General features: G+C 43.2%; 2 protein-coding genes across 3 annotated transcripts; one reads left to right on the top strand and one right to left on the bottom strand.

Moving 5' to 3' along the window:
• Nucleotides 1-9,446: 9,446 nt before the first annotated feature.
• Nucleotides 9,447-24,234, bottom strand: LOC135505930 (uncharacterized). 2 transcript variants are annotated; one of them, XM_064925184.1, is made up of 7 exons: nucleotides 24,142-24,234; nucleotides 20,593-23,885; nucleotides 17,986-18,041; nucleotides 17,881-17,905; nucleotides 17,296-17,694; nucleotides 12,606-12,734; nucleotides 9,447-12,421 (listed from the first exon to the last, which is right to left on the bottom strand). In XM_064925184.1, the coding sequence occupies exons 3-7, from the start codon at nucleotides 17,990-17,992 to the stop codon at nucleotides 12,208-12,210; spliced, it is 774 nt and encodes a 257-aa protein (XP_064781256.1). In that variant the 5' UTR covers nucleotides 17,993-18,041; nucleotides 20,593-23,885; nucleotides 24,142-24,234; the 3' UTR covers nucleotides 9,447-12,207. The 2 variants fall into 2 exon arrangements, with proteins under 2 accessions (XP_064781256.1, XP_064781255.1); XM_064925183.1 differs by lacking the exons at nucleotides 20,593-23,885; nucleotides 24,142-24,234 and adding an exon at nucleotides 18,404-20,553.
• On the top strand, nucleotides 24,137-25,287 carry LOC135505931 (putative peptidyl-tRNA hydrolase PTRHD1). Its single transcript, XM_064925185.1, has 2 exons — nucleotides 24,137-24,432; nucleotides 24,715-25,287. The coding sequence occupies exons 1-2, from the start codon at nucleotides 24,223-24,225 to the stop codon at nucleotides 24,883-24,885; spliced, it is 381 nt and encodes a 126-aa protein (XP_064781257.1). The 5' UTR covers nucleotides 24,137-24,222; the 3' UTR covers nucleotides 24,886-25,287.
• The last annotated feature ends 284 nt before the right edge of the window (nucleotides 25,288-25,571 follow it).

Raw genomic sequence — 25,571 nt, 5'->3', positions numbered from 1 at the left:
AGGAGGAGACGTTGGCTATGGAGACATATGTCACGGAAGCTCTGGGACAGGGGTACATTCGGCCCTCCATGTCACCCGTCTCCTCGAGTTTCTTTTTTGTGAAGAAAAAGGAGGGTGGTTTGCGTCCGTGCATTGATTATCGAGGTCTCAATTCCATCACGGTGGGTTTTAGTTACTCACTACCTCTCATCACTACGGCGGTGGAATCATTTCACGGGGCACGGTTCTTCACAAAACTGGACCTCAGGAGCGCGTATAATCTGGTGCGTATTCGGGAAGGAGATGAGTGGAAAACCGCGTTTAGTACCACATCTGGCCATTAGGAGTACCTCGTCATGCCATATGGGTTAAAGAATGCTCCAGCCGTCTTTCAAGCCTACGTCGACAAGATTCTCAGGGACCTGCACGGACAGGATGTGGTGGTGGTGTATAAGGGAGACGATATCTTGATCTACTCACGCGCCGCGCATGTGTCTCTGGTGTGCAACATTCTTGGGCGACTGCTGGAGCATGACCTGTACGTGAAGACGGAGAAATGTGAGTTTTCCAAACGAGCTGTTTCCTTTCTGGGTTATCGTATTTCCACCTCGGGGGTTGTGATGGAGTGTGACCGCGTCAAGGCCGTGCGTAATTGGCCGACTCCGACCACGGTAAAGGAGGTGCAGCGGTTCTTAGGGTTTGCCAATTACTATCGGAGGTTTATCCTGAGTTTTGGTCAGGTGGCGGCTCCCATTACCTCACTGCTGAAGGGGGGGGGCCTGTGCGTTTGCAGTGGTCGGCAGAGGCGGACGGAGCTTTCCTTCGTTTGAAGGCGCTGTTCACTGACGCGCCGGTGTTGGCGCATCCGGACCACTCTTTGGCGTTCATAGTGGAGGTGGACGCATCCGAGGCTGGGGTTGGAGCCGTGCTCTCACAGCGCTCGGGTATGCCACCGAAACTCCGCCCCTGTGCTTTTTTATCGAAGCAGCTCGGGCCAGCGGAGCAAAACTATGATGTGGGGGACAGGGAGTTGTTGGTTGTGGTTAAAGCCCTGAAGTTGTGGAGACACTGGCTCAAGGGGGCTAAGCACCCTTTCCTCATCTGAACTGACCACCGTAACCTGGAGTATATCCGAGCAGCTAGGAGACTGAATCCTCGTCAGGCAAGGTGGGCCATGTATTTCATCAGATTCAGATTCACGATCTCGTATAGACCAGGTTCCCTTAACACTAAGGCCGACGCGCTGTCCCGTCACTACGACACTGAGGGCCGGTCCAGCGATCCTACTCGCATCATTCCGGCGGCTAGGCTGGTGGCACCGGTAGTATGGGAGGTGGACGCGGACGTCGAGCGGGCGTTAAGGGGGGAATCTGTGCCTCCACAGTGCCCGGAGAGTCGTAGGTACGTGTCGCTCGCTGTTCGTGATCAATTGATTCGGTGGGCTCATAGTCCTCGTCGGGTCACCCGGAGATTTCGAGGACAGTGCGGGGTCTTAGGGGGAAGTACTGGTGGCCCACCTTAGTTAAGGACGTGCGATTCTATGTCTCCTCCTGTTCAGTGTGCACCCAGAGCAAGGCTCCTAGGCACTTGCCACGAGGGAAATAACAACCCCTCTCCGTTCCACAACGGCCGTGGTCCCATCTAACGGTGGACTTTCTCACTGATCTTCCCCCGTCTCAGGGAAACATGACAATCCTGGTCGTTGTGGATCGGTTCTCTAAGTCCTGCCGTCTTATCCCGTTGCCCGGTCTCCCTACGGCCCTACAGACTGCGGAGGCTCTGTTCACCCACGTCTTCCGGCACTACGGGGTGCCCGAGGACATCGTTTCTGATCGGGGTCCCCATCCCGAGTGTGGAAGGCGTTTATGGAACGTCTGGGGGTCTCGGTCAGCCTGACCTCGGGGAATCACCCGGAGAGTAATGGGCAGGTGGAGAGAGTGAACCAGGAGGTGGGTAGGTTTCTGCGGTCGTATTGCCAGGACCGGCTGGGGGAGTGGGCGAGATAAGTTCCCTGGGCTGAATTGGCCCAGAACTCACTACGCCACTCCTCTACCAACATGTCACCGTTTCAGTGTGTGTACCATGGCATCATTGCCAGACCCGAGGCTCCTGCGGTGGAGGAGTGGGTGCAGCGCTCTAAGGAGACCTGGAGGGTCGTCCAGGAATCACTACGTCAGGCGAGTGGACGGCAGAAGAGGAGCACTGACCGTCACCGCAGTGAGGCCCCCGTGTTCGCACCGGGGGACAGGGTCTGGCTCTCGACCCGAAACCTCCTCCTCCGCCTGCCCTGCCGGAAGCTGGGTCCGCAGTGTGTGGGGCCATTCAAAGTCCTGAGGAAGATAAACGTGGTGTGTTATTGATTTCTACTTCCTTCGTATTATCGTATTAACCCCTCTTTTCATGTGTCTCTCCTCAGGCCGGTGGTAGCTGGTCCCCTTCTGGACATCGAGGGTCCCCGGCATACACGATACGGGCCATTCTGGACTCGAGACGCCAGGTGAGGGGCCTGCAGTACCCAGTGGACTGGGAGGGGTACGGGCCGGAGGAGAGGTGCTGGGTCCCGGTGGTGGACATATTGGATCCATCTATACTGAGGGATTTCCATCGCCTCCATCCGGATCGCCCTGCGCCTCGCCTTCCGGGTCGTCCTCAAGAATTTCATGGCTGGAATTTCATGGGTGGTGAGCATTGATAGGGCGAGAGAGATCAGACAGGTGGACATGAAGTGGGCTTGGCCTGAAGAGCTGAGCTTCATGTCATGACGGGAATTGAAATTTGTTTAGGCTTTTACTTGCGTCATAACTTCAAACCACCCAGTTTTTTTAAAACCCGCACGAAGACTAGGGTTGTTATTGTTGGTTTTGGGGAAGCTCCATATATATCTCATCTCTCTTCTGTGGTGCCCAGTGTGAGTGTCAATTCTCTTGTTGTGGTCTGGTCTGGTGTGCTCAGCAGAGGGGAAGAGCGAGATTATTTTTTTTGTATTTACTTGTGACTAAAATCTGTTAGCTTGATATTGAAGGCCAATCTGATGGAGAGTGGTATTCTTGAAGTTAACACTGGGGTAGCCTCTGCTGAGGACTCGCCACCTCCCCAGCAGTCTCCCCGGTTCGTTTCAATGGCTGCTCCCATCTGTTAGCCCTAGTAGTCTTCTTTTTGAACAGCAGAAAGAACTGCTTCTGTTACTAGAGCAAGGATCCAGGGCAGTAGTTTGTGTGACTGGTATGGTGTTCCGTATTCTTTGTCTTTGCTCTTGTTTTCATTATAAGGATGTCGGCGGATGGAGCCGAGAGGGTCGTAAGCAACATGGAACACACCTGGGCCCGGGGGTGTCCCGGGATAAGTACACCTCTTCCCCATTCATTGAATAGACTGTCTACATGCAGACATACTGTTAGATTTTGGTTGTGGCATTTTTGTGGGTGTTTTGTTTGTTTGCTTTGGCACCTTTCAACAGCCCTCATTATCAAATGTATGCACGCAACCACTCACTTACTCTACTGATTACTGACAAGACACCATTGTTAATTGTATTTACTTTACTTCAGTTAATAAATATATGTTTTGTTATTCCCAATCTCCACATGGTCTCCCTTTTTGTTACGGACTTTGAGCCGGACCACACCGGCTACGTTGCGTGTGTGAGCGTTGCAAAATAAATGTACACATACATGTTATTCAGCCAAACTGTTCGCACATGCCAATGAGCATCTGCGTATCGAGGCGCTAAAATAGCACCTGCCTCTATTTTTTACGCTTGAAGCACTGCCTCTCCCATCTACTAATAGTTTTTTTTTTACCAGTGGGTGATTGAAAGATTAACTGAGTTCCACACTCCAGTCCAGTTGGTGGCGGTAATGCACCTTAAAGTTAGTTGGCAACCACCATATAAAGTCCACAGAAGAAGAAGACTGAAGGAGGAGAGATTACGAGAAACTAACTAGGTTTCAGCTTTAATACTGAAGATAGATTGTAGCTTCCATCAATGTAATTGTCTGCATCATTTCCAATCACACATATTTTGTTGTAAATACAGTACCAATCAAAGGTTTGGACACACCTACTCATTCAAGGGTTTTTCTTTATTTTTTACTATTGTCTACATTGTAGAAGACTAGCGAAGACATCAAAACTATGAAATAACACATATGGAATCATACCAAAAAATTGTTAAACAAATCAAAATATGTTATTTTTGAGATTCTTCAAAGTAGCCATCTTTTGCCTTGATGACAGCTTTGCACACTCTGCATCTCACAAAGACACAGCAGTTGGAACCAAAAATCTCAAATTTGGACTCATTAGACCAAAGGACAGATATCAACCGGTCTAATGTTCATTGCTCATGTTTCTTTGTCCAAGCAAGACTTTTCTTCTTATTGGTGTCCTTCAGTAGTGTTTTTTTGCAGCAATTCGACCATGAAGGCCTGATTCACTCAGTCTCCTCTAAACAGTTGATGTTGATATGTGTCTGTTACTTGAACTCTGTAAAGCATTTACTTGGGATGCAATTTCTGAGGCTGGTAACTCTACTGAACTTATCCTCTGTAAAAAGGTAACTCTGGGTCTTCCTTTCCTGTGGCGGTCCTCATGAGAGCCAGTTTCATCATAGCTCTTGATGGTTTATGCGACTGCACTTGAAGAAACTTTCAAAGTTCTTGACACGTTCCAGATTGACTGACCTCTTATTTGAGCTGTTCTTACCATAATATGGACTTGGTCTTCTACCAAATAGGGCTATCTTCTGTATACCACCCCTACCTTGTCACAACACAAATGATTGGCTCAAATGCATTAAGAAGGAAATATATTCCACAATTTAACTTTTAACAAAACACACATGTTAATTTAAATGCATTCCAGATGACTACCTCATGAAGCTGGTTGAGAGTATGCCAAGAGTGTGCAAAGCTGTCATCAAGGCAAAGGATGGCTACTTTAAAGAATCTCAAATATAAAATATATTTAGATATGTTTAACACTTTTTTGGTTAGTACATGATTCCATATGTGTTATTTCATAGTTTAGACGTCTTCACTAGTATTCTACAATGAAGAAAATAATACAAATTAAGAAAAACCCTGGAATGAGTAGGTGTGTCCAAACTTTTGACTGGTACTGTAGGTAAACTGGGATATGATATAAAGAGTTAATCAGCGTGATTTTTCCACAAATAGAGGTATTTTCCTTTCCATTATATTAAAATTTAATCTATTTTTGCTAACTTTCTATTAAAATGTCTTTTTCTTTCTGGAAATGTATACCGAGTATATCCACATCACCGTCAGACCATTATATTGGTAAACTACAAGGCAATGTAAAAGCAATTGAAAAAAGAAAGAAAGCATGAATCATCAGTGTACAATGACACCTTTGTTTTTAAGCCCTTGATATTATTGTTGGATCTCATTTTAATAGCTAACATTTCGATGGCCATAGAAAATAGATATGCCGATAGTGGAGAACCTTGTTTACTGCTCTTGACAGTTTAACACTTTCTGAGAAGTATCCATTAATTACTATTTTACACCTAGGGTTACTATACATACAATTGAAATATTCCAGGCATTTACAGTACAATCGGAAAGTATTCAGATAAGAGCGTCTGCTAAATGACTTAAATGTAAATGTAAATGTAGACTTTTTCCACATTTTGTTACGTTACAGCCTTATTCTAAAATGTATTATTAAATTGTTTCCCCCCTCATCAATCTACACCTAATACTCCATAATGACAAAGCAAAAAAAAAGTTTAGACATTTTTGTACATTTATAAAAAACAAATTCAGACCACTTTAACACATTTACACATATGTATTCAGACCATTTACTCAGTACTTTGTTGAAGCACCGTTGGCAGCGATGACAGCCTTGAGTCTTCTTGGTATGATGCTACAAGCTTGGCCTACCTGTATTTGGGGAGTTTCTCTCATTCTTCTCTGCAGATCCTCTCAAGTCTGTCAGGTTGGAATCGGGAGAGTTGCTGCACAGCTATTTTCAGGTCTCCCCAGAGATGTTTGACCCGGTTCAAGTCCGGGCTCTGGCTGGGCCAATCAGGACATTCAGAGACTTGTCCCAAAGCCACTCCTGCATTGTCTTGGCTGTGTGCTTAGGCTCTTTGTCCTGTTTGGAAAGTGAACCTTCGCCCAGGCTGAGGTCCTGAGCGTTCTAGAGCAGGTTTTCATCAAGGATCTCGCTGTACCTTGCTCCATTCATCTTTCCCACGATCCTGACTAGTCTCCCAGTCCCTGCCGCTGAAAAACATCCCCACAGCATGATGCTGCCACCACCTTGCTTCACCGTAGGGATGGTGCCAGGTTTCCTCCTGACGTGAAGCTTGGCATTCAGGCCAAAGAGTTCAATCTTGGTTTCATCAGACCAGAGTATCTTGTTTCTCATGGTCGGAGAGTCCTTTTGGTGCCTTTTGGCAAACTCCAAACAGGCTGACGTGCCTTTTACTGACGAGTGGCTTCTGTCTGGTCACTCTACCATAAAGGCCTGATTAGTGGAGTGCTGCAGAGATGGTTGTCCTTCTGGAAGGTTCTCCCATCTCCACACAGGAACTCTGAAGGTCTGTCAGAGTGGCAATCAGGTTCTTGGTCACCTCACTGACCAAGGCCATTCTCCGCCGATTGATCAGTTTGGCTGGGCGTCCAGCTCCAGCTCTTCTTCCATTTAAGAATGATGGAGGCCACTGTGTTCTTGGGGACCTTCAATGCTGCACAACATTTTTGGAACCCTTCCCCAGATCTGAGCCTCGACATAATCCTGTCTTGGAGCTCAACGGACAATTCCTTCGACCTCATGGCTTGGTTTTTGCTCTGACATGCACTGTCAACTGTGGGACCTTATATAAACAAGTGTGTGTCTTTCCAAATCATGCCCAATCAATTGTATTTACCACAGGTGGACCCCAATCAAGTTGTATAAACATCTTAAGGGTGGTCAATGGAAACAGAATTGGAGCTTTAAGTTCCTTGGCGTCCACATCACCAACAAACTAACATGGTCGAAGGATACAAAGACAGTCGTGAAGCAGGCATGACAAAACCTATTCCCCTCAGGAGACTGAAAAGATTTTGCGTTCTCAGAACCTCAAAAGCTTCTACAGCTGCACCATCGAGAGCATCCTGATGGGTTGCATCACTGCCTGGTATGGCAACTGCTCGGCCTCCATCTGCAAGGCTTTCTGTCATCCAGGACCTCTATACCAAGCAGTGTCAGAGGAAGGCCCTAAAAATTGTCAAAGAATCCAGACACCCTAGTCATAGACTGTTCTCTCTGCTACCACGCGGAAAGCGGTACCGGAGCGCCTAGTCTAGGTCTAAGAGGCTTCTAAACAGCTTCTACCCCAAGCCATAAGACTCTTGAACATTGAATCAAATGGCTACCCAGACTATTTGCATTGCCCCCCTCTTTTATGCTGCTGCTGCTCTCTGTTATTATCTACGCATAGTCACTTTAACAACTCTACCTACATGTACATACTACCTCAATTATCTCGACTAACCGGTGCCCCCACACATTGACTCTGTACCGGTACCCCCTGTATACATATAGACTCTTTGCTATGAGCCTCACTATTGTTATTTTACTGCTACTATTTAATTATTTGTTACTTTTTTTCTGAATTTTTCTTAAAACTGCATTGTTTATTAATGGCTTGTAAGTAAGCATTTCACTGTAAAGGTGTTGTATTCGGCACATGTGACACAGAATTTCATTTGATTTGAATGCACCTAAGCTCAGTTGAGGCTCATAGCAAAGAGTCTGAATACTTATGGAAATAAGTTATTTGTTTTTTCTCTTCAATACATTTGCAACAATGTTTTCCATTATGGGGTATTGTGTGTAGATTTATGAAGATTTCTTTATTTTTTAATCCATTTTAGAATAAGGCTCAAAAAAATAAAGGGAACACTAAAATAACACATCTTAGATCTGAATGAATGAAATATTCTTATTAAATACTTTTTTCTTTACATAGTTGAATGTGCTGACAACAAAATCACACAAAAAATATCAATGGAAATCAAATTTATCAACCCATGGAGGTCTGGATTTGGACTCACACTCAGAATTAAAGTGGAAAACCACACTACAGGCTGATCCAACTTAGATGTAATGTCCTTAAAAAAAGTCAAAATGAGGCTCAGTAGTGTGTGTGGCCTCCACGTGCCTGTATGACCTCCCTACAACGCCTGGGCATGCTCCTGATGAGGTGGCGGATGGTCTCCTGAGGGATCTCCTCCCAGACCTGGACTAAAGCATCCGCCAACTCCTGGACAGTCTGTTGTGCAACGTGGCGTTGGTGGATGGAGCGAGACATGATGTCCCAGATGTGCTCAATTGGATTCAGGTCTGGGGAACGGGCGGGCCAGTCCATAGCATCAATGCCTTCCTCTTGCAGGAACTGCTGACACACTCCAGCCACATGAGGTCTAGCATTGTCTTGCATTAGGAGGAACCCAGGGCCAACCGCACCAGCATACGGTCTCACAAGGGGTCTGAGGATCTCATCTCGGTACCTAATGGCAGTCAGTCTACCTCTGGCGAGCACATGGAGGGCTGTGAAAGAAATGCCACCCCACACCATGACTGACCCACTGCCAAACCGGTCATGCTGGAGGATGTTGCAGGCAGCAGAACGTTCTCCACGGCGTCTCCAGACTCTGTCACGTCTGTCGCATGTGCTCAGTGTGAACCTGCTTTCATCTGTGAAGAGCACAGTGCACCTGTGGAGAATTTGCCAATCTTGGTGTTCTCTGGCAAATGCCAAACGTCCTGCACGGTGTTGGGCTGTATAAGCCCAACCCCCACCTGTAGACGTCGGGCCCTCATACCACCCTCATGAAGTCTGTTTCTGACCGTTTGAGCAGAAACATGCACATTTGTGGCCTGCTGGAGGTAATTTTGCAGGGCTCTGGCAGTGCTCCTCCTGCTCCTCCTTGCACAAAGGCGGAGGTAGCGGTCCTGCTGATGGGTTGTTGCCCTCCTACGGCCTCCTCCACGTCTCCTGATGTACTGGCCTGTCTCCTGGTAGGGCCTCCATGCTCTGGACACTACGCTGACAGACACAGCAAACCTTCTTTCCACAGCTCGCATTGATGTGCCATCCTGGATGAGCTGCACTACCTGAGCCACTTACTTGTACTTAATACTTATTTTCCACCATAATTTGCAAATAATTTCATTAAAAATCTTACAATGTGATTTTCTGGATGTTTTTTTCTCATTTTGTCTGTCATAGTTGAAGTGTACCTATGATGAAAATTACAGGCCTCTCTCATCTTTTTAAGTGGGAGAACTTGCACAATTGGTGGCTGACTAAATACTTTTTTGCCCCACTGTATATGCCAATTATTTGATGGTGCGACCGCATTCTGTTCCCTATCAACACTTGAACTTTTGCTTTCATCAAGTATTGACTCAGGGGTTCACATACTTAGTAACACAAGACATCTCAATATTGTATTATTTTTTATTCAAACAAATATTTCACTTTTTAATATGTGAAAACAGTGCAGGGGTTCACATACTCATTCACAGCTCTGTACGGTGTGACCATATACTGTAGTACAGAATATATAAAGGAAATACCAAATGAACTGGCAAAGAAACTATCAATAATAAACGGAAAACATATTAATACTGGCCATATGAAACAAACTACTGCTTGTTAGTGATAGCTAAGCTTATTCAAACAGAACAAACATCTGGAGTGTCAGTTACTCAAGTTTCTTCCTGTTATAGTAGCTCGTCTGTGCAACAGGACCACAATTATTGTAAAATCATTGTTCATAGTTGCAGGAATAAAAGGTTCCATAGCATCAATACATTCTTAGACCTCTCTCTGTGACAACACTTAACACTAGTCAATCGTGTATGTTATTCCTGGCTATAACCGCTGTCAACATTTTAAAAAAGAGCAGTCTGAAGAGCTTATTACATTAAGTAACATTATAAAAATAATATGACAATAAGTTAAACGCTATTTAGCATATGCTTTTATCCAAAGTGACATACAGTCATGGGGGAGGGGGTTCTACAAAGCTACATGGAATTGTTTTAAGAAGGTTATACCAACGATCATTTAGCTATTTGATTTAGAATTTTAAGACCCCTTGAAGTATCCCCCAAAAATATTGTAAAAAATATTTGATACAAAACAAGTTTGGGCCTTACTGCTATTAGCCCATTCAAATGCATTGAGTAACAGATTCAATACATGGAACAACAGATAGTTGTTCCACGTAAATAAATAAAATAAAGTTTGTTTTGAAATGTCTGTCCTATATCGGCGAGATATAAGATAGATCAGGAAACATTAATTAATGTATTTAATTAAAAAGGTTTTATTTTATTTTTTATATGTATTTAACCCCTTATTTTTAGCACTAACCAGACTCTATATGTCCATTACCATTCAAAAGTTTGGGTTCACTTAGAAATGTCCTCGTTTTTGAAAGAAAACCACATTTTTTGTCCATTAAAATAACATCAAATTGTTCAGAAATACAATGTAGACATTGTTAATGTTGAAAATGAGTATTGTAGCTGGAAACGGCTGAATTTTAATGGAATATCTACATAGACGTACAGAGGCTCATAATCATCACTCCTGTGTTCCAAAACACCAGTCTCAATGTCAACAGCGAAGAGCCGAGTCCGGGATACTGGCCTTCTAGGCAGAGTTCCTCTGTCCAGTGTCTGTGTTCTTCTGCCCATCTTAATCTTTTATTTTTATTGACCAGTCTGAGATACTCTGCCTAGAAGGCCAGCATCCTGTACTCGCCTCTTCACTGTGGACGTTGAGACTGGTGTTTTGCGGGTACGATTTAACGAAGCTGCCAGTTGAGGACTTGTGAGGCGTCTGTTTCTCAAACTAGACACTAATGTACTTGTCCTCTTGCTCAGCTGTGCACCAGGGCATCCTACTCGTTCTATTCTGGTTATATACAGTTTCAAATCAAATAAAAGTTTATTTGTCATGTGCACCGAATACAACAGGTGTAGACCATACAGTGAAATGCTTACTTACAGGCTATAACCAATAGTGCAAAAAAGGTATTAGGTGAACAATAGGTTAAGTAAATAAATAAAACAACAGTAAAAAGACAAGCTATATACAGTAGCGAGGCTAGTTTGTGCTGTTCTGTGAAGGGAGTAGTACACAGCGTTGTACGAGATCTTCAGTTTCTTGGCAATGTCTTGCATGGAATAGCCTTAATTTCTCAGAACAAGAATAGACTGATGAATTTCAGAAGAAAGTACCTTGTTTCTGGCCATTTTGAGCCTGTAATCAAACCCACAAATGTTGATGCTCCAGACACTGAACTAGTCTAATGAATGCGAGTTTTATTGCTTTTTTAATCAGTACAACAGTTTTCAGCTTTGCTAACATAATTGCAAAAGGGTTTTCTAATGATCAATTAGCCTTTTAAAGTGATAAACTTGGATTAGCTAACAACGCGCCATTGGAACACAGGAGTGATGGTTGCTGATAATGGGCCTCTTTACATCTATGTAGATATTCCATTAAAAAACAAACAATCTGCCGTTTCCAGCTACAATAGTCATTTACAACATTAACAATGTCTACACTGTATTTCTGATCAATCTGATGTTATTTTAATGGACAAAAAGTTTCTTTCAAAAACATGGGAATGTCTAAGTGACCCCAAACCTTTGAACGGTATTGTACTTGTACTCATTTTTTCAACTGGTACCGGGACACCTTCAGAGGAGTCTTGTGAGGCAGCCCACCTTTAAACAGAGAAGCATTAGTGTGTACTCCAAACTGTTCGGACACTACAGACAGATGTTGGCAGATCAGCTGTACCAACTTCAGACGTGGCCCAAACGGCAAATACCATTGTGTTCGCGAGAGTCTCATCTTTCAATAAGAGGGGTTATAATAGTTTTATAGGCTAAACTGTTCAAACACTACAGACGATTTTGTGAAAAGACCGATTTTCGGGATGTCTCATGGTCTGACAAACATGGCTTAAGCTCCGTCACCTTTCATCACCGATGCGGAAGAGTGACATTGGCGTATGCCGTGGATTGAGATGCATTCAACATTCAATGCAAAACATATCTCTATCTTAAATTGACAGAATTTTATGGGGATTTTTTTTTATAATGCTAATAGTTGTAGTTGGGACAGGATCTCGGAAATACAGAACTAAAATCTAAAGAGGATTGACTCCTGAAGCAGCCTTACTATTATTCTTTCTTCACATAAGCAGCAAGATAGGAAACATACTTGTCCCTCTCTGCAGCTCTCTGTAGTTCACTCACACCAATGTCCTGGACCATGGGTGTTTTCATGTTGTCATAGATCATCCATCTGCCAGTCAGCTGAGTGCACAGGAACAGGACCATGTGGTTGGACAGGGGTGTACTCTGTCCCATCAGGAGGAACTGGAGCTCGTATGTCCTGAAACATTGAGGCCAGTGGGTTATATGAATTGAACCTGCATTGTGGTCCTTATGCATTAAAGTACTGTAGTTCTTCTGAAATAACATCACATAATACAGACTAGTCTAAGTCAGTGGATCAATCTAGCTGAGAGATATCACGAAGGCTGACTTTAACCTGCTACATACAGTATAGTTAGTACCTTTCATAATCATCTGTGATGGAGAGGGGAGGTAGGATACACATCCGGTCATCAATGTCTACCAGGATGAGTTTGGGTTCATGACGAGAAGTGCCTAAGGGTTTTACCTCACCGTAATCCTCAAACTTCCTATAAAACACATTTAAGGGGAGATCATTAAATGTAAAGTTATTGTTGAAACAATTTTTGGGGTGTTTTCATAGTGTACTATATGTTCTTTCCAAACTTCCAGTGGCTTTCTTTTTTGTTATTTTACATACACTGAACAAAAATATAAATGTGACATGCAATTATTTAAAATATTTTTACTGAGTTACAGTTTATATAAGGAAATCAGTCAATTGAGAAATTCCTTGGGCCCTAATCTATGGATGAAAGGTACATGAAAGGTACATGGCAACCTGTTTGGAATTTGCAAAAAGGCACCTAAAGGACTCTCAGACAATGAAAAAGAAGATTCTCTGGTCTGATGAAACCAAGATTGAACTCTTTGGCCTGAATGCCAAGCGTCATATCTGGAGGAAACCTGGCACCATCCTTACGATGAAACATGGTGGTGGCAGCATCATGCTGTGGGGATGTTTCTCAGTGTCAGGGACTAGGAGTCTAGTCAGGAACGAGGGAAAGATGAACAGAGCAAAGTATAGCGAGACCCTTAATGAAAATCTGGACAACAACCCTAAGGGCACAGCCAAGACAATGCAGGAGTGGCCTCGGGACAAGTCTCTGAATGTCCTTGAGTGGCCCGGACTTGAACCCAATCGAACATCTCTGGAGAGACCATAAAAGAACTGTGCAGCAACACCCCTCATCCAACCTGACAGAGCTTGTGGGGGTCTGCAGAGAAGAATGAGAGAAACTCCCCAAATACAGGTGTGCAAAGCTTGTAGCGCCATACCCAAGAAGACGCAAGGCTGTAATCGCTGCCAACGGTGCTTCAAAAAATAACTGAGTAAAGGGTCCAAATACTTACAGTACCAGTCAAAAGTTTGGACACACCTACTCATTCAAGGGTTTTTCTTTATTTTTTACTATTTTCTACATTGTAGAATGATAGTGAAGGTATGAAAACTATGAAATAACACATATGGAATCATATAATAAGCAAAAAAGTGTTAAACAAATCAAAATATTTATATTTTAGATTCTCCAAAGTAGCCACAGTTTTGCACACTCTTTGCATTCTTCCAACCAGCTTCTACTCTACTCTACTCAGCAAACTGGATGCAGTTTATCACAGAGCCATCCGTTTTGTTACTAAAGCACCTTATACCACCCACCACTGCGACCTGTATGCTCTAGTCGGCTGGCCCTCGCTACATATTCGTTGCCAGACCCACTGGCTCCAGGTCATCTACAAGTCCATGCTAGGTAAAGCTCCACCTTATCTCAGTTCACTGGTCACGATGGCAACACCCACCCGTAGCATGCGCTCCAGCAGGTGTATCTCACTGATCATCCCTAAAGCCAACACCTCATTTGGCCACCTTTCGTTCCAGTTCTCTGCTGCCTGTGACTGGAACAAATTGCAAAAATCGCTGAAGTTGGAGACTTTTATCTCCCTCACCAACTTCAAACATCTGCTATCTGAGCAGTTAACCGATCGCTGCAGCTGTACATAGTCTATCGGTAAATAGCCCACCCAATTTTACCTACCTCTTCCCCATACTGTTTATATTTATTTACTTTTCTGCTCTTTTACACACCAATATCTCTACCTGTACATGACCATCTGATCATTTATCACTCCAGTGTTAATCTGCAAAATTGTAATTATTTGCCTACCTCCTCATGCCTTTTGCACACAATGTATATAGACTCTCTTTTTTTACTACTGTGTTATCGACTTGTTAATTTTTTACTCCATGTGTAACTCTGTGTTGTTGTCTGTTCACACTGCTATGCTTTATCTTGGCCAGGTCGCAGTTGCAAATGAGAACTTGTTCTCAACTAGCCTACCTGGTTAAATAAAGGTGGGAAAAAAAATGAATTAGTCACCTGGAATGTATTTCAATTAACAGGTGTGCCTTGTTAAAAGTTCATTTGTGGAATTTATTTCCTTCTTAATGCATTTGAACCAATCAGTTGTGTTGTGACAAGGTTGGGGTGGTATACAGAAGATAGCCCTATTTGGTAAAAGTCCATATTATGGCAAGAACAGCTCAAATAATTAAAGAGAAATGACAGTCCATCATTCCTTTAAGACATGAAGGTCAGTCAATACGGAAAATATAAAACTTTGAAAGTTTCTTCAAGTGCCGTTGCAAAAACCATCAATCACTATGATGAAACTGGTTCTCATGAGGTCCACCACAGGATAGGGAGACACAGAGTTACCTCTGCTGCAGAGGATAAGTTTATTAGAGTTAACAGCCTCAGAAATTGCAGCCCAAATAAATGCTTCACAGAGTTCAAGTAACAGACACATCTCAACATCAACTGTTCAGAGGAGACAGGGTGAATCAGGCCTTCGTGGTCCATTTGCTGCAAAGAAACCACTACTAAAGGACACCAATAATAAGAAGAGACTTGCTTGGGCAAAGAAACACGAGTAATGGACATTAGACCGGTGGAAATCTGTCCTTTGCTCAGATGAGTCCAAATTTGAGATTTTTGCTTTTAACCGCCTCATCTTTGAGACGGAGAATAGGTGAATGGATGATCTCTGCATGAGAGGTTCCCACCGTGAAGCATGGAGGAGGTGGTGTGATGGTGCTTTGCTGGTGACACTGTCAGTGATTTATTTAGAATTCAAGGCACACTTAACGAGCATGGCTAGCACAGCATTCTGCAGCGATACGCCATCCCATCTGGTTTGTGCTTAGTGGGACTATCATTTGTTTTTCAACAGGACAATGAACCAAAACACACCTCCAGGCTGTGTAAGGGCTATTTGACCGAGAAGGAGAGTGATGGAGTGCTGCATCAGATTACCTTGCCTCCACAATCACCCAACCTCAAACCAATTGAGATGGTTTGGGATGAGTTGGACCACAGAGGGAAGGAAAAGCAGCCAACAAGTGCTCAGCATATGTGTGAACTCCTTCAAGACTGTTTGAAAAGCATTCCAAGTGACTACCTCATGAAGCTGGTTGAGAGAATGCCAAGAGTGTGCAAAGCTGTCATCATGGCAAAGGGTGGCTACTTTGAAGAATCTAAAATATATTTTGATTTGATTAACATTTTAATAGTAATGGTGGTGGTAGTAGTGGGAACTGTGGCTGTAGTGGTGGTGGTAGTAGTGGGGACTGTGGCAGTAGCTGTGGTGGTAGTTGTAGTTACTGTAATAGCAGTGGTATTAGTCGTGACCATGGTCAAGTCTAGCATAAAGCTTAATTGAATAAATCTAAGTTGAGTCAGTCTGTAGGCCCTGGACCAGAACAGTTAATGCGGACCAGAGCTAGACCCTGGACCAGAGCTAGCGACTGGATACGCCCTAGACCAGAGTGAGTTAGTGCAGACCAGAGCTAGACCAAAGCTAGTACAGACCAGAGCAGTAGTTGTGTGGTTGTGTTCAGTGGTTGTGTTCAGTAGTTGAGGACAGTAGTTGTGTGGTCAGTAGCTGTGTGGTTGCAGTCAGTAATTTTGGTAATTAGTTGTATGGTCAATAGTTGTGGACAGTTGTGGCAGTAGCCAGTAGTTGTGGTCATTAATTGTGGTCAGTAGTTAATAATAATAAATCAAATAATTAAATATTAATGGTGGTGGTAGTAGTAGTGGGGACTGTGGATGTAGTTGTGGTATTAGTTGTAGTGGTAGTTAATGCAATAGCAGTGGTATTAGAAGTGACTGTGGTCAATTCTAGCATAAAGCTTTATTGAAGAAATTTAAGTCGAGTCAGTCTGTATGCCCTGGACCAGAGCTAGTGCAGACCAGAGCTAGACCAATGCTAGGCCCTGGACCAGAGTGAGTGTGGACCAGAGCTAGCTACTAGGTATGCCCTGGACCGGAGTTAGTTAGTGTGGACCAGAGCTAGACCAATGCTCGTATGGACCAAAGCTAGCTAGTTACACCCTGGACCAGAGCTGGCACAGAGCTTGTTCGTGCGGAGCAGAGCTAAACCACCGCTAATAGGGACCAGACGTAGCTAGCAACTATTTACACCCTGGACCAGAGCACGTTAGTGCAGATCAAAGCTCGACCATTTAGTGTGGACCAGAGCTAGCTAACTACTAGCTATGCTCCGGACCAGAGTTAGTGCAGACCAGAGCAGTAGTTGTTGTCAGTAGTTGTGTTCAAGTAAGTGTGGTTGGTTGTGGTCAGTAGTTGTGTGGTTCAGTCATTGTGTGGTCAGTAATTTAGTGACTAGTCATGGTCAATTGTCAATTGTTGTGTGGTTGTGGTCAGTAGTTTTGTGGTTGTGGTCAACTTTGGTTTGGATAGCTTAAATGGTGAAAGGTCTATAATTTTGTATTTTTTTTTACCATTCAAGTCTATGGACCTTGAAATGCATTGGGAGCTCATTTAATTCAATATTATTATAGTTCAAAAAGTGTAAACACTATAAAAAATACTTTCACAAGCAATCTAAGTTGGGTCAGTCTGTACTTTTTAAAGTTGGTTTCATGTTAATAGTTTATATTACTTTAGCTCTAGATTGGGCTAAAGAAATCAAATAATAATTATATGAGTATGTAAGAAATCTAGAGTTGTGCAATGCCTTCAGCAAGCACACCTAATGAATAATTACCTCAATATGTTGTTGAGAACTGTGTCGCATGGTGTGGAGCTTGATTGCGAGTCATCATAGTCGAAGCTGGCACATACCAGCTCAATGAAGTTTGACAAGTGGTCTCTAACATAACCTCTGATATCTACAAATTCATTTTGCATGAGGTTTTTTTCCTTACGAAGGCTCAAGTTAATAAGCCACAGTGCCTTTGCCTCATTGACCTTGGCGAAGTCTAGGAAACGTATAACCGCATTGATTTTGTTATCCCTCGTGAACAAATCTCGAATTTGGGGATACATTTTGGCAAGAACATGAATTCCAGCCAAAATGGAGTCTACAACACAAGTATTGCTGAACTGGTATGCACCATAGCTCCCCCCAGCCAATGGGTAACTCAGGTTAATCATATCATCAGTGCTGGAAAATGTAGAAACACAGAAATATACATTGGCTTTAACCCATTCTGTTTTGGATACAATATCAGATTTTTTGACAGTGACATATTCTGATTAATCAGATACTATATAGAAATGAAGACATTTGAAATAACATTCCAAATCAAGCAAACTGTGTAGCACTATGATTGTTTGATCTATTCCATACCTGGTGGGTTCTGCCAACTGCCCAGCTGTAATACAAATGTAAAGTTTAGAAACAAGGAAAGAGTGATGCTTTTAAAGTTATCATGTGAAAAAAGGGTATGCCTACCTTCCATAATTAAACGTTCATGTGTCCTCTGAAGAGCTATCCAGTCATGGATGGGTCTGTTGCGGGAAAAATGCACATGTTCATGGCTGAGTCATAATGGCGGATATCATACGTCAAGTAGACTCAAATTGAAACTGTCCTAAATGTTAACTTCAATGTGTTCATGCTTAACCACATTTCAGTGGTAATCTCAAAATGTGCAAAAGAGTCAAAACTCTGCAAGTGTTGAAACTTAAATTAGCTTACAAATCCTGTGGTTCTATGTTGAAATCATGTAATGACAGTGACTTCAAAAATATTGTTCAATCATCATCTTCTATATGACGGAACATCAGACATCCAAAATCTAGCCACAAGCAAATATGAAAATGACTACTTAACCTAAATTGGTACATCAACAATAGACATAATAGCATACCCTAAATGTGGTACATCCATCGTTGAATAAAATAAATAAAGTAAAAGTGTTGTCACTGCTTGCACTTCCTGAATAGCGAAATCATGTCTCCTCCCACACCTGCAATCACACATGGACAGTTTGTCCTGCTAATAGGACTATGAGATGAAGCTTTCCATCTTTCTAAACCAAATCAAAGCTAACCAATTCAAATTACAGGATTTATACCATTGATATATTTTTATTTTGACAATTCATTTGAAGTGAGTCATGATGCCAAGTAATTATGTAGATTGCAGAAGTTGAAAGACAAGTTAGATGTGGTTGCAGAAAATCTATGAGATTGATGTGTGTTCATGTAGAAATAGAAATTAAGTGAAACTTTGCTTGATGGCGCAATGTGTGTCTCATATAAACACACTGCATTGCCTTCTAATGGATAATACTGGACAGGGTGTAAAACAGAAATAAAATATAGCTGCAGTGCCAGTAATAGAACAGTATCTCACTGTAACAAGCACTCTGGTCTTACATGTGGCCTGACCAGTGGCGACCCATTATTCAGAGCCCCACCTGTTTTGAACCCCACATGTTTTTGGGGATTGCCTGTTTTGCATATTATTTTGGCATTAATATATGTCACATATCAGTTTGCAAACAATGTTAAAAAAGAAGAAGAAAGAAACTCAGCAAAAAAAGAAACGGCCCTTTTTCAGGACCCTGTCTTTCAAAGATAATTTGTAAAAATCCAAATAACTTTACAGATCTTCATTGTAAAGGGTTTAAACACCGTTTCCCATGCTTGTTCAATGAACCATAAACAATTAATGAACATGCACCCGTTGAACGGTTGTTAAGACACTAACAGCTTACAGACGGTAGGCAATGAAGGTCACAGTTGGGAAAAAACTTAGGACACTAAAGAGGCCTTTCTACTGACTCTGAAAAACACCAAAAGAAAGATGCCCAGGGTCCCTGCTCATCTGCGTGAACGTGCCTTAGGCATGCTGCAAGGAGGCATGAGGACTGCAAATGTGGCCAGGGCAATAAATTGCAATGTCCGTACTGTGAGATGCCTAAGACAGTTCCACAGGGAGACAGGATGGACAGCTGATCGTCCTCACAGTGGCAGACCAAGTGTAACAACACCTGCACAGGATCGGTACATCCGAAGATCACACCTGCGGGACAGGTACATGATGGCAACAACAACTGCCCGAGTTACACCAGGAATGCACAATCCCTCCATCAGTGCTCAGACTGTCCGAAATAGGCTAAGAGAGGCTGGACTGAGGGCTTGTAGGCCTGTTGTAAAGCAGGTCCTCACTAGACATCACCGGCAACAACGTCGCCTATGGGCACGAACCCACCGTCACTGGACCAGACAGGACTGGCAAAAAGTGCTCTTCATTGACGAGTCGCAGTTTTGTCTCACCATGGGTGATGGTTGGATTCGTGTTTATCGTCGAAGGAATGATCGTTGCACCGAGGGCTGTACTCTGGAGCGGGATCGATTGAGGTGGAGGGTCCGTCTTGGTCTGCAGCAGTGTGTCACAGCATCATCGGTCTGAGCTTGTTGTCATTGCAGGCAATGTAAACGCTGTGTGTTACAAGGAATACATCCTCCTCCTTCATGTGGTACCCTTCCTGCAGGCTCATCCTGACATGACCCTCCAGCATGACAATGCCACCAGTCATACCGTGTGATTTCCTGCAAGACAGGAATGTCAGTGTTCTGCCATGGCCAGCGAAGAGCCCGGATCGCAATCCCATTGAGCACGCCTGGGACCTGTTGGATCGGAGGGAGAGGGCTAGGGCCATTCCCCCCAGAAATGTCCGGAAACTTGCAGGTGCCTTGGTGGAAGAGGGGGGTAACATCTCACAGCAAGAACTGGCAAATCTGGTGCATTCCATGAGGAGGAAATGCACTGCAGGACTTAATGCAGCTGGTGGCCACACCAGATACTGACTGTCCCTTATGACCCCTCCCTTTGTTCAGTGACACATTATTCCATTTATGTTAGTCACATGTCTGTGGAACTTGTTCAGTGTATGTCTCAGTTGTTGAATCTTGTTATGTTCATACAAAGATTTACACATGTTAAGTTTGCTGAAAATAAACACAGTTGACAGTGAGGATATTTCTTTTTTTGCTGAGATTGATAAATATATATCAATCTATCAAAGAATTAATAAAGCTGCATACATACATGGTCTCTTTTTTCTTTTCTTGAGTAAGGCAGCTCCAGTATGCAGGTGTTTCAGCCTAGCTCAGAGCTTTCTGTGATGGTGGGGCAAGCAGCAGAAAATATGGAGCGTTGCGCTGTGATTGGCTCAGTGTTCTGTCACTCATGGGGACACTACGTCACAGCCAAGTCTAAGGGTTGAGCTTGAAAATTCAAGCTCTTTGGGTGCTGCCATACATTTCAAGTGCCCATCCAAGAAGGCTTAAGGTAATTGGCCACAGATGAAATGTCAAATCACGTTATATTAAAAAATATATACAATAATAAATGTTAAACTTCATTTAACTAGGTAAGTCAGTTAAGAACAGATTATATTTTACAATGACGGCCTACCAAAAGGGAAAAGGCCTCCTGCAGGAACAGGGACTGGGATTAAAAATGTATTAAAAATAAATTAATATAGGACAAAACGCACATCACGACGAGGCAACACAACACTACATAAAGAGAGACCTAAGACAACAACATAGCAAGGCAGCAACACATGATAACACAGCATGGTAGCAACACAACATAACAACATGGTACAAACATTATTGGGCAAAGACAACAGCACAAAGGGCAAGAAGCTAAAAACAACAATACATCATGCAAAGCAGCCACAACTGTCAGTAAGAGTGTCCATGAATGAGTCTTTTAATTCAGAGATTGAGATAAAACCGTCCAGTTTGAGTGTTTGTTGCAGCTCGTTCCAGTCGCTAGCTGCAGCGAACTGAAAATGGTCAGCAGATGTTAATGCGAGTGTAGCGAAATGCTTGTGCATTAAAGAAAACCTAGCTGCTCGAGTGCACCCTTAATAAATTATGTCTCCGTAATCTATCATGGGTAGGATGGTCATGTGAATCAGTGTTAGTTTGGCAGCTGGGGTGGGGTGGAAGAAGAGCGATTATGATAGAGGAAACCAACTTTAGCCTGCAGTTTTAATATGTGCTGAGAGAATGACAGTATACCGTCTAGCCATACTTCCAAGTACCTAGAGCTTGAGGTGACTACTCTAAACCCTCAGCGGTAGTAATCACACCTGTGGGGAGAGGGGCATTCTTCTTACCAAAACACATGACCTTTGTTTTGGAGGTGTTCAGAACAAGGTTAAGGGTAGAGAAAGCTTGGACACTAAGATTGCTTTATTGTAGTGTTTAACACAAAATCAGGGGAGGGGTCAGCTGAGTATAAGACTGTATCATATGCATATAAATGGATGAGAGAGGTTCCTATTGCCTGAGCTATGTTGTTGTAAATTGAGAAGAGCATGTAGCCTAGCATCGAGCCTTGGGGTACTCCCTTGGTGACAGGCAGTGGCTGAGACAACAGATGTTCTGACTTTATACACTGACCCCTCAGAGACACCAATACTCCTTAGCCATCCCACTAGAATGGAATGGTCTACCGCGGTGGTTCCCAAACTTTTATAGTCCCGTACCCCTTCAAACATTCAACCTCCAGCTGCGTACCCCCTCTAACACTAGAGTCAGCACACTCTCAAATGTTGTTTTTTGCCGTCATTGTAAGCCTGCCACACACACAGTATATGATACATTTATTAAACATAAGAATGAGTGTTAGTTTGCCACTTCCCACAAGCGGGGTTGTGACAAAGTTGTACTTATAGGACCAGGGCACAAATAATAATATAATAATCTATCATTTTGCTTTTTATTTAACCATAAAACCTTATTTGTTAATCAAAAATTGTGAATAACTCACCACAGGTTAATGACAAGGGTGTGCTTGAAAGGATGCACATAACTCTGCAATATTGGGTTGTATTGGAGAGAGTCTCAGTCTTAAATAATTACCCACACACACTCCTGTGGCTTTATTTAGTTTTTATGCTAATGAGGGCCGAGAATTCACTCTCATATAGGTACGTGGTTACAAAGGGCATCAGTGTCTTACAGCTACGTTTGGCTACATATGGACCGCTAGTGGAATTCCTGCAGGAGAGTAACGGTTAATGTGATTGGATGTTAATTATTTGACGAGGCTACCTGTATTTGACATTGTGTTGTTATTTAGCTGAGCACTAGATGGTTTAATTTGATTTTTGGCAGTGAAACGAGGCTACTCAGGTGAGAAAAAGAACACACCCAAATGTATAGCCCCGTTGGAAAATATAAATAGACTGTTTGTTGGACACTAAGATTGCTTTATTGTAGTGTTCAACACAAAATCAGGGGAGGGGCCAGCTGAGTATAAGACGGATGTGAAGATTCATTTTATTTTATTTGGCGTACCACCGACGGCACTGCGCGTTCCCCCAGTTTGGGAATACCTGGTCTACCATATCAAAAGCTTTGGCCAAGTCAATAAAATTTGCCCATGAAGGACTGCTGCACCACCTTCCTGTTCAAGTGAGCACAGCACAACAAGGTGAGTCCAACAATGTCTTGTATGTTGTTGCCAGGGAGATATGTATACTGTAGCTAAGAAAGTAATACTAATTGTATGTTGTGTATTAAGCTGTTGGTAGCCCATGTGCCTCACCCTAATAAGGGTCTATTTTCACCTCTTAATTTCACCTACTGTTCTGACTTGGCAATGCACATGTAGCCTATTACCCTTTTGAGAAATGTAATCATCGAATATTGTAAGAGCTTTCATTGTCTGCTTATATGCCCCCTTTAATTGTCCTGTGGTTCTGACTTGGTGTACAGAGAGAACACTGTAAGAATGGCCCATGTTCTGAATTCTGTCGCTATACATTTCAAAAGTGCTGAACAAATAGTTATATTGAAGTCCATCCTAGCTCGCTCATTAATATCTGAATCGAAATGATGGATTGCCTCTTACCCGCTTGTTGTCACTTATGCCATAGTTTGTACATCTCAATTGTCATTAGAAACCACATTTGTTTAAGCAAGTCAGCCATATCAGCTGTCTTTTTTTAAGGCATTAAATGAGGCTGAATTAACTGTTTTGCAGCCAGACAAGGCTCTGCTGAAAGCCAGGTGTAGCAGTGGTAAGATGTTGGGACTGCTGTTGGGACAGCTTTTATATAGGCCCTAACAGTTTGTGGGCACCGTTTGTCACCGTTATAGTGCAATTAATGTATTGTTTAGTGTTGTGTCTTTGCTGGCATACATCCCACATTTTTTGTTTTGTTTGCCCCAACAATATTTACAATCTAAAATCACCACTGGGCCTGACCCATGCCACCTAAGGATACAGGGCACTGGAGTTTGGACAGCAGTCTTTTCTTTATGGTCCGCCACAACAGGATTCCTCCATGTGGGACTACAGGTGTCTGTGGCCCTGGCCTGGACAGATGAGGGGAATAAAAACAGGCTAACAGTTAGAAGACAATAAATCTCCCTCATTAGCAGCATATTTGCCTGGCATAAAATCGGTGTCCAGGTCAAACAATCAAAAACATGATCATTTGATAACTGAGGTATGAAAAACAAGCGACATACAGATGTCTGCTGTGCTGTCATGCAATGCAAGCCACTTGACATATATTTTAGATAGGGATGTGTCTCGTTCTTTGGCCATAAGGTGGCATACAGTACCTACCCGGAAGATAAATAAACCAGAATTTGCAGCAAAGCCAGAAAGAGCCTTTAAGCTGCCTCACGCCACCATTACCGACTGAAGATGGCGGCGTCAGGAACCGCAGCCCCTCGTTGCCTTGTCCAGTATGTTGTAGTCCGTTCGGATCTGGTCAACACGTTGTCCTGGCCATTGGGAGCGGTTATATCGCAAGCCTGCCATGCTGCCACCGCCGCCATTCATCTGAACTACAACGATCCAGACACGCAGGAGTACTTGGCAGAATTGGACAGCATGCACAAAGTGGTGCTTCAGGTAGTTGGGACTGCTAGCAAGTTTATCAACATTATACTTCTACGAGTTAACTGAATGCCAGTATTTTCCATAGTGCGCAAACGTGTGCGCAAATTGACTCTGCACATGCGTAGTTGGCTCATATCAAGCTGCATAAAAATAGCCTCTCAATACAAAATAATTTGTACGTTTCTTTATGTAATGTAAATATAGTAGGATGAAAGTTATGCAGTGGTATAAGATGGGATGTAGATAAAACTAATGCTTGTGAAGTGATTCTTTCTCATCATCTGTGTTTGTCAGGCTCTGGACCAGGCTTCCCTGTCCAGCCTGTCTGAGACGCTGACAGAAAAGGGGGTGGCTCACAAGCTGTGGGTCGAACAGCCAGAGAACGTCCCCACCTGCCTGGCCCTGAAGCCGTACCCTAAAGACACTGTACACACTCTGCTGCGCAAGTTTAAACTGTTCAAATGACACAGACACACCCTGTACATGCATGTGGTGAATGGAGTCTGGACCACGACTCCACACCAGTTAAGATGTTATTTTTTTGGGGGGGGGGGGGTTGACCTGTGCATCTCGGTGAGGAACCATCATTCAGTGTCTGCTTCAGATTCACAAGGAAAACTCTCACTCTGATAAGCAGTGTATTATCTGCCCTACAGTAACAGGGGAGACATCACTCACTGAACCATACCATAAAATGGCCATTTAAAGAGTGGATGTCTGGCCATGTAATTTAATGTGGCCACATATGTTGTGATTCAATGAAAGGGTGAATTGGTGACAGGTTATGTAAGGTCTTTCTCTAGCTGCTGATGAGTGGAATCTGTTTACAAACATAGTAGATGCAATAAAACAATTTAATGATTCTAATGTGTGTCTTGTATTATTAGTCAGGATAAATAAATTAAGGTTGAAAGAGAATGTAGCTAGTGGGAAAGTCAATTAAGAACAAATTCTTATTTACAATGACGGCCTACACCGGCCAAACTTAGACGAAGGTGGGCCAATTGTGCGCCGCCCTATGGGACTCCCAATCACTGCCGGTTATGAAACAGCCTGGAATTGAACCAGGGTGCCTGTAGTGAGACCTCTAGCACTGAGATGCAGTGCCTTAGGCTGCTGCACCACTCGGGAGCCCTAGTGACAGTAATGAA

The sequence above is a fragment of the Oncorhynchus masou genome, chromosome 19, assembly GCF_036934945.1.
Source record: "Oncorhynchus masou masou isolate Uvic2021 chromosome 19, UVic_Omas_1.1, whole genome shotgun sequence".
Taxonomy (NCBI): Eukaryota; Metazoa; Chordata; class Actinopteri; order Salmoniformes; family Salmonidae; genus Oncorhynchus; species Oncorhynchus masou.
Note: the sequence above shows the minus strand (reverse complement) of the source record. Positions and strands in the feature narration are given on the sequence as shown.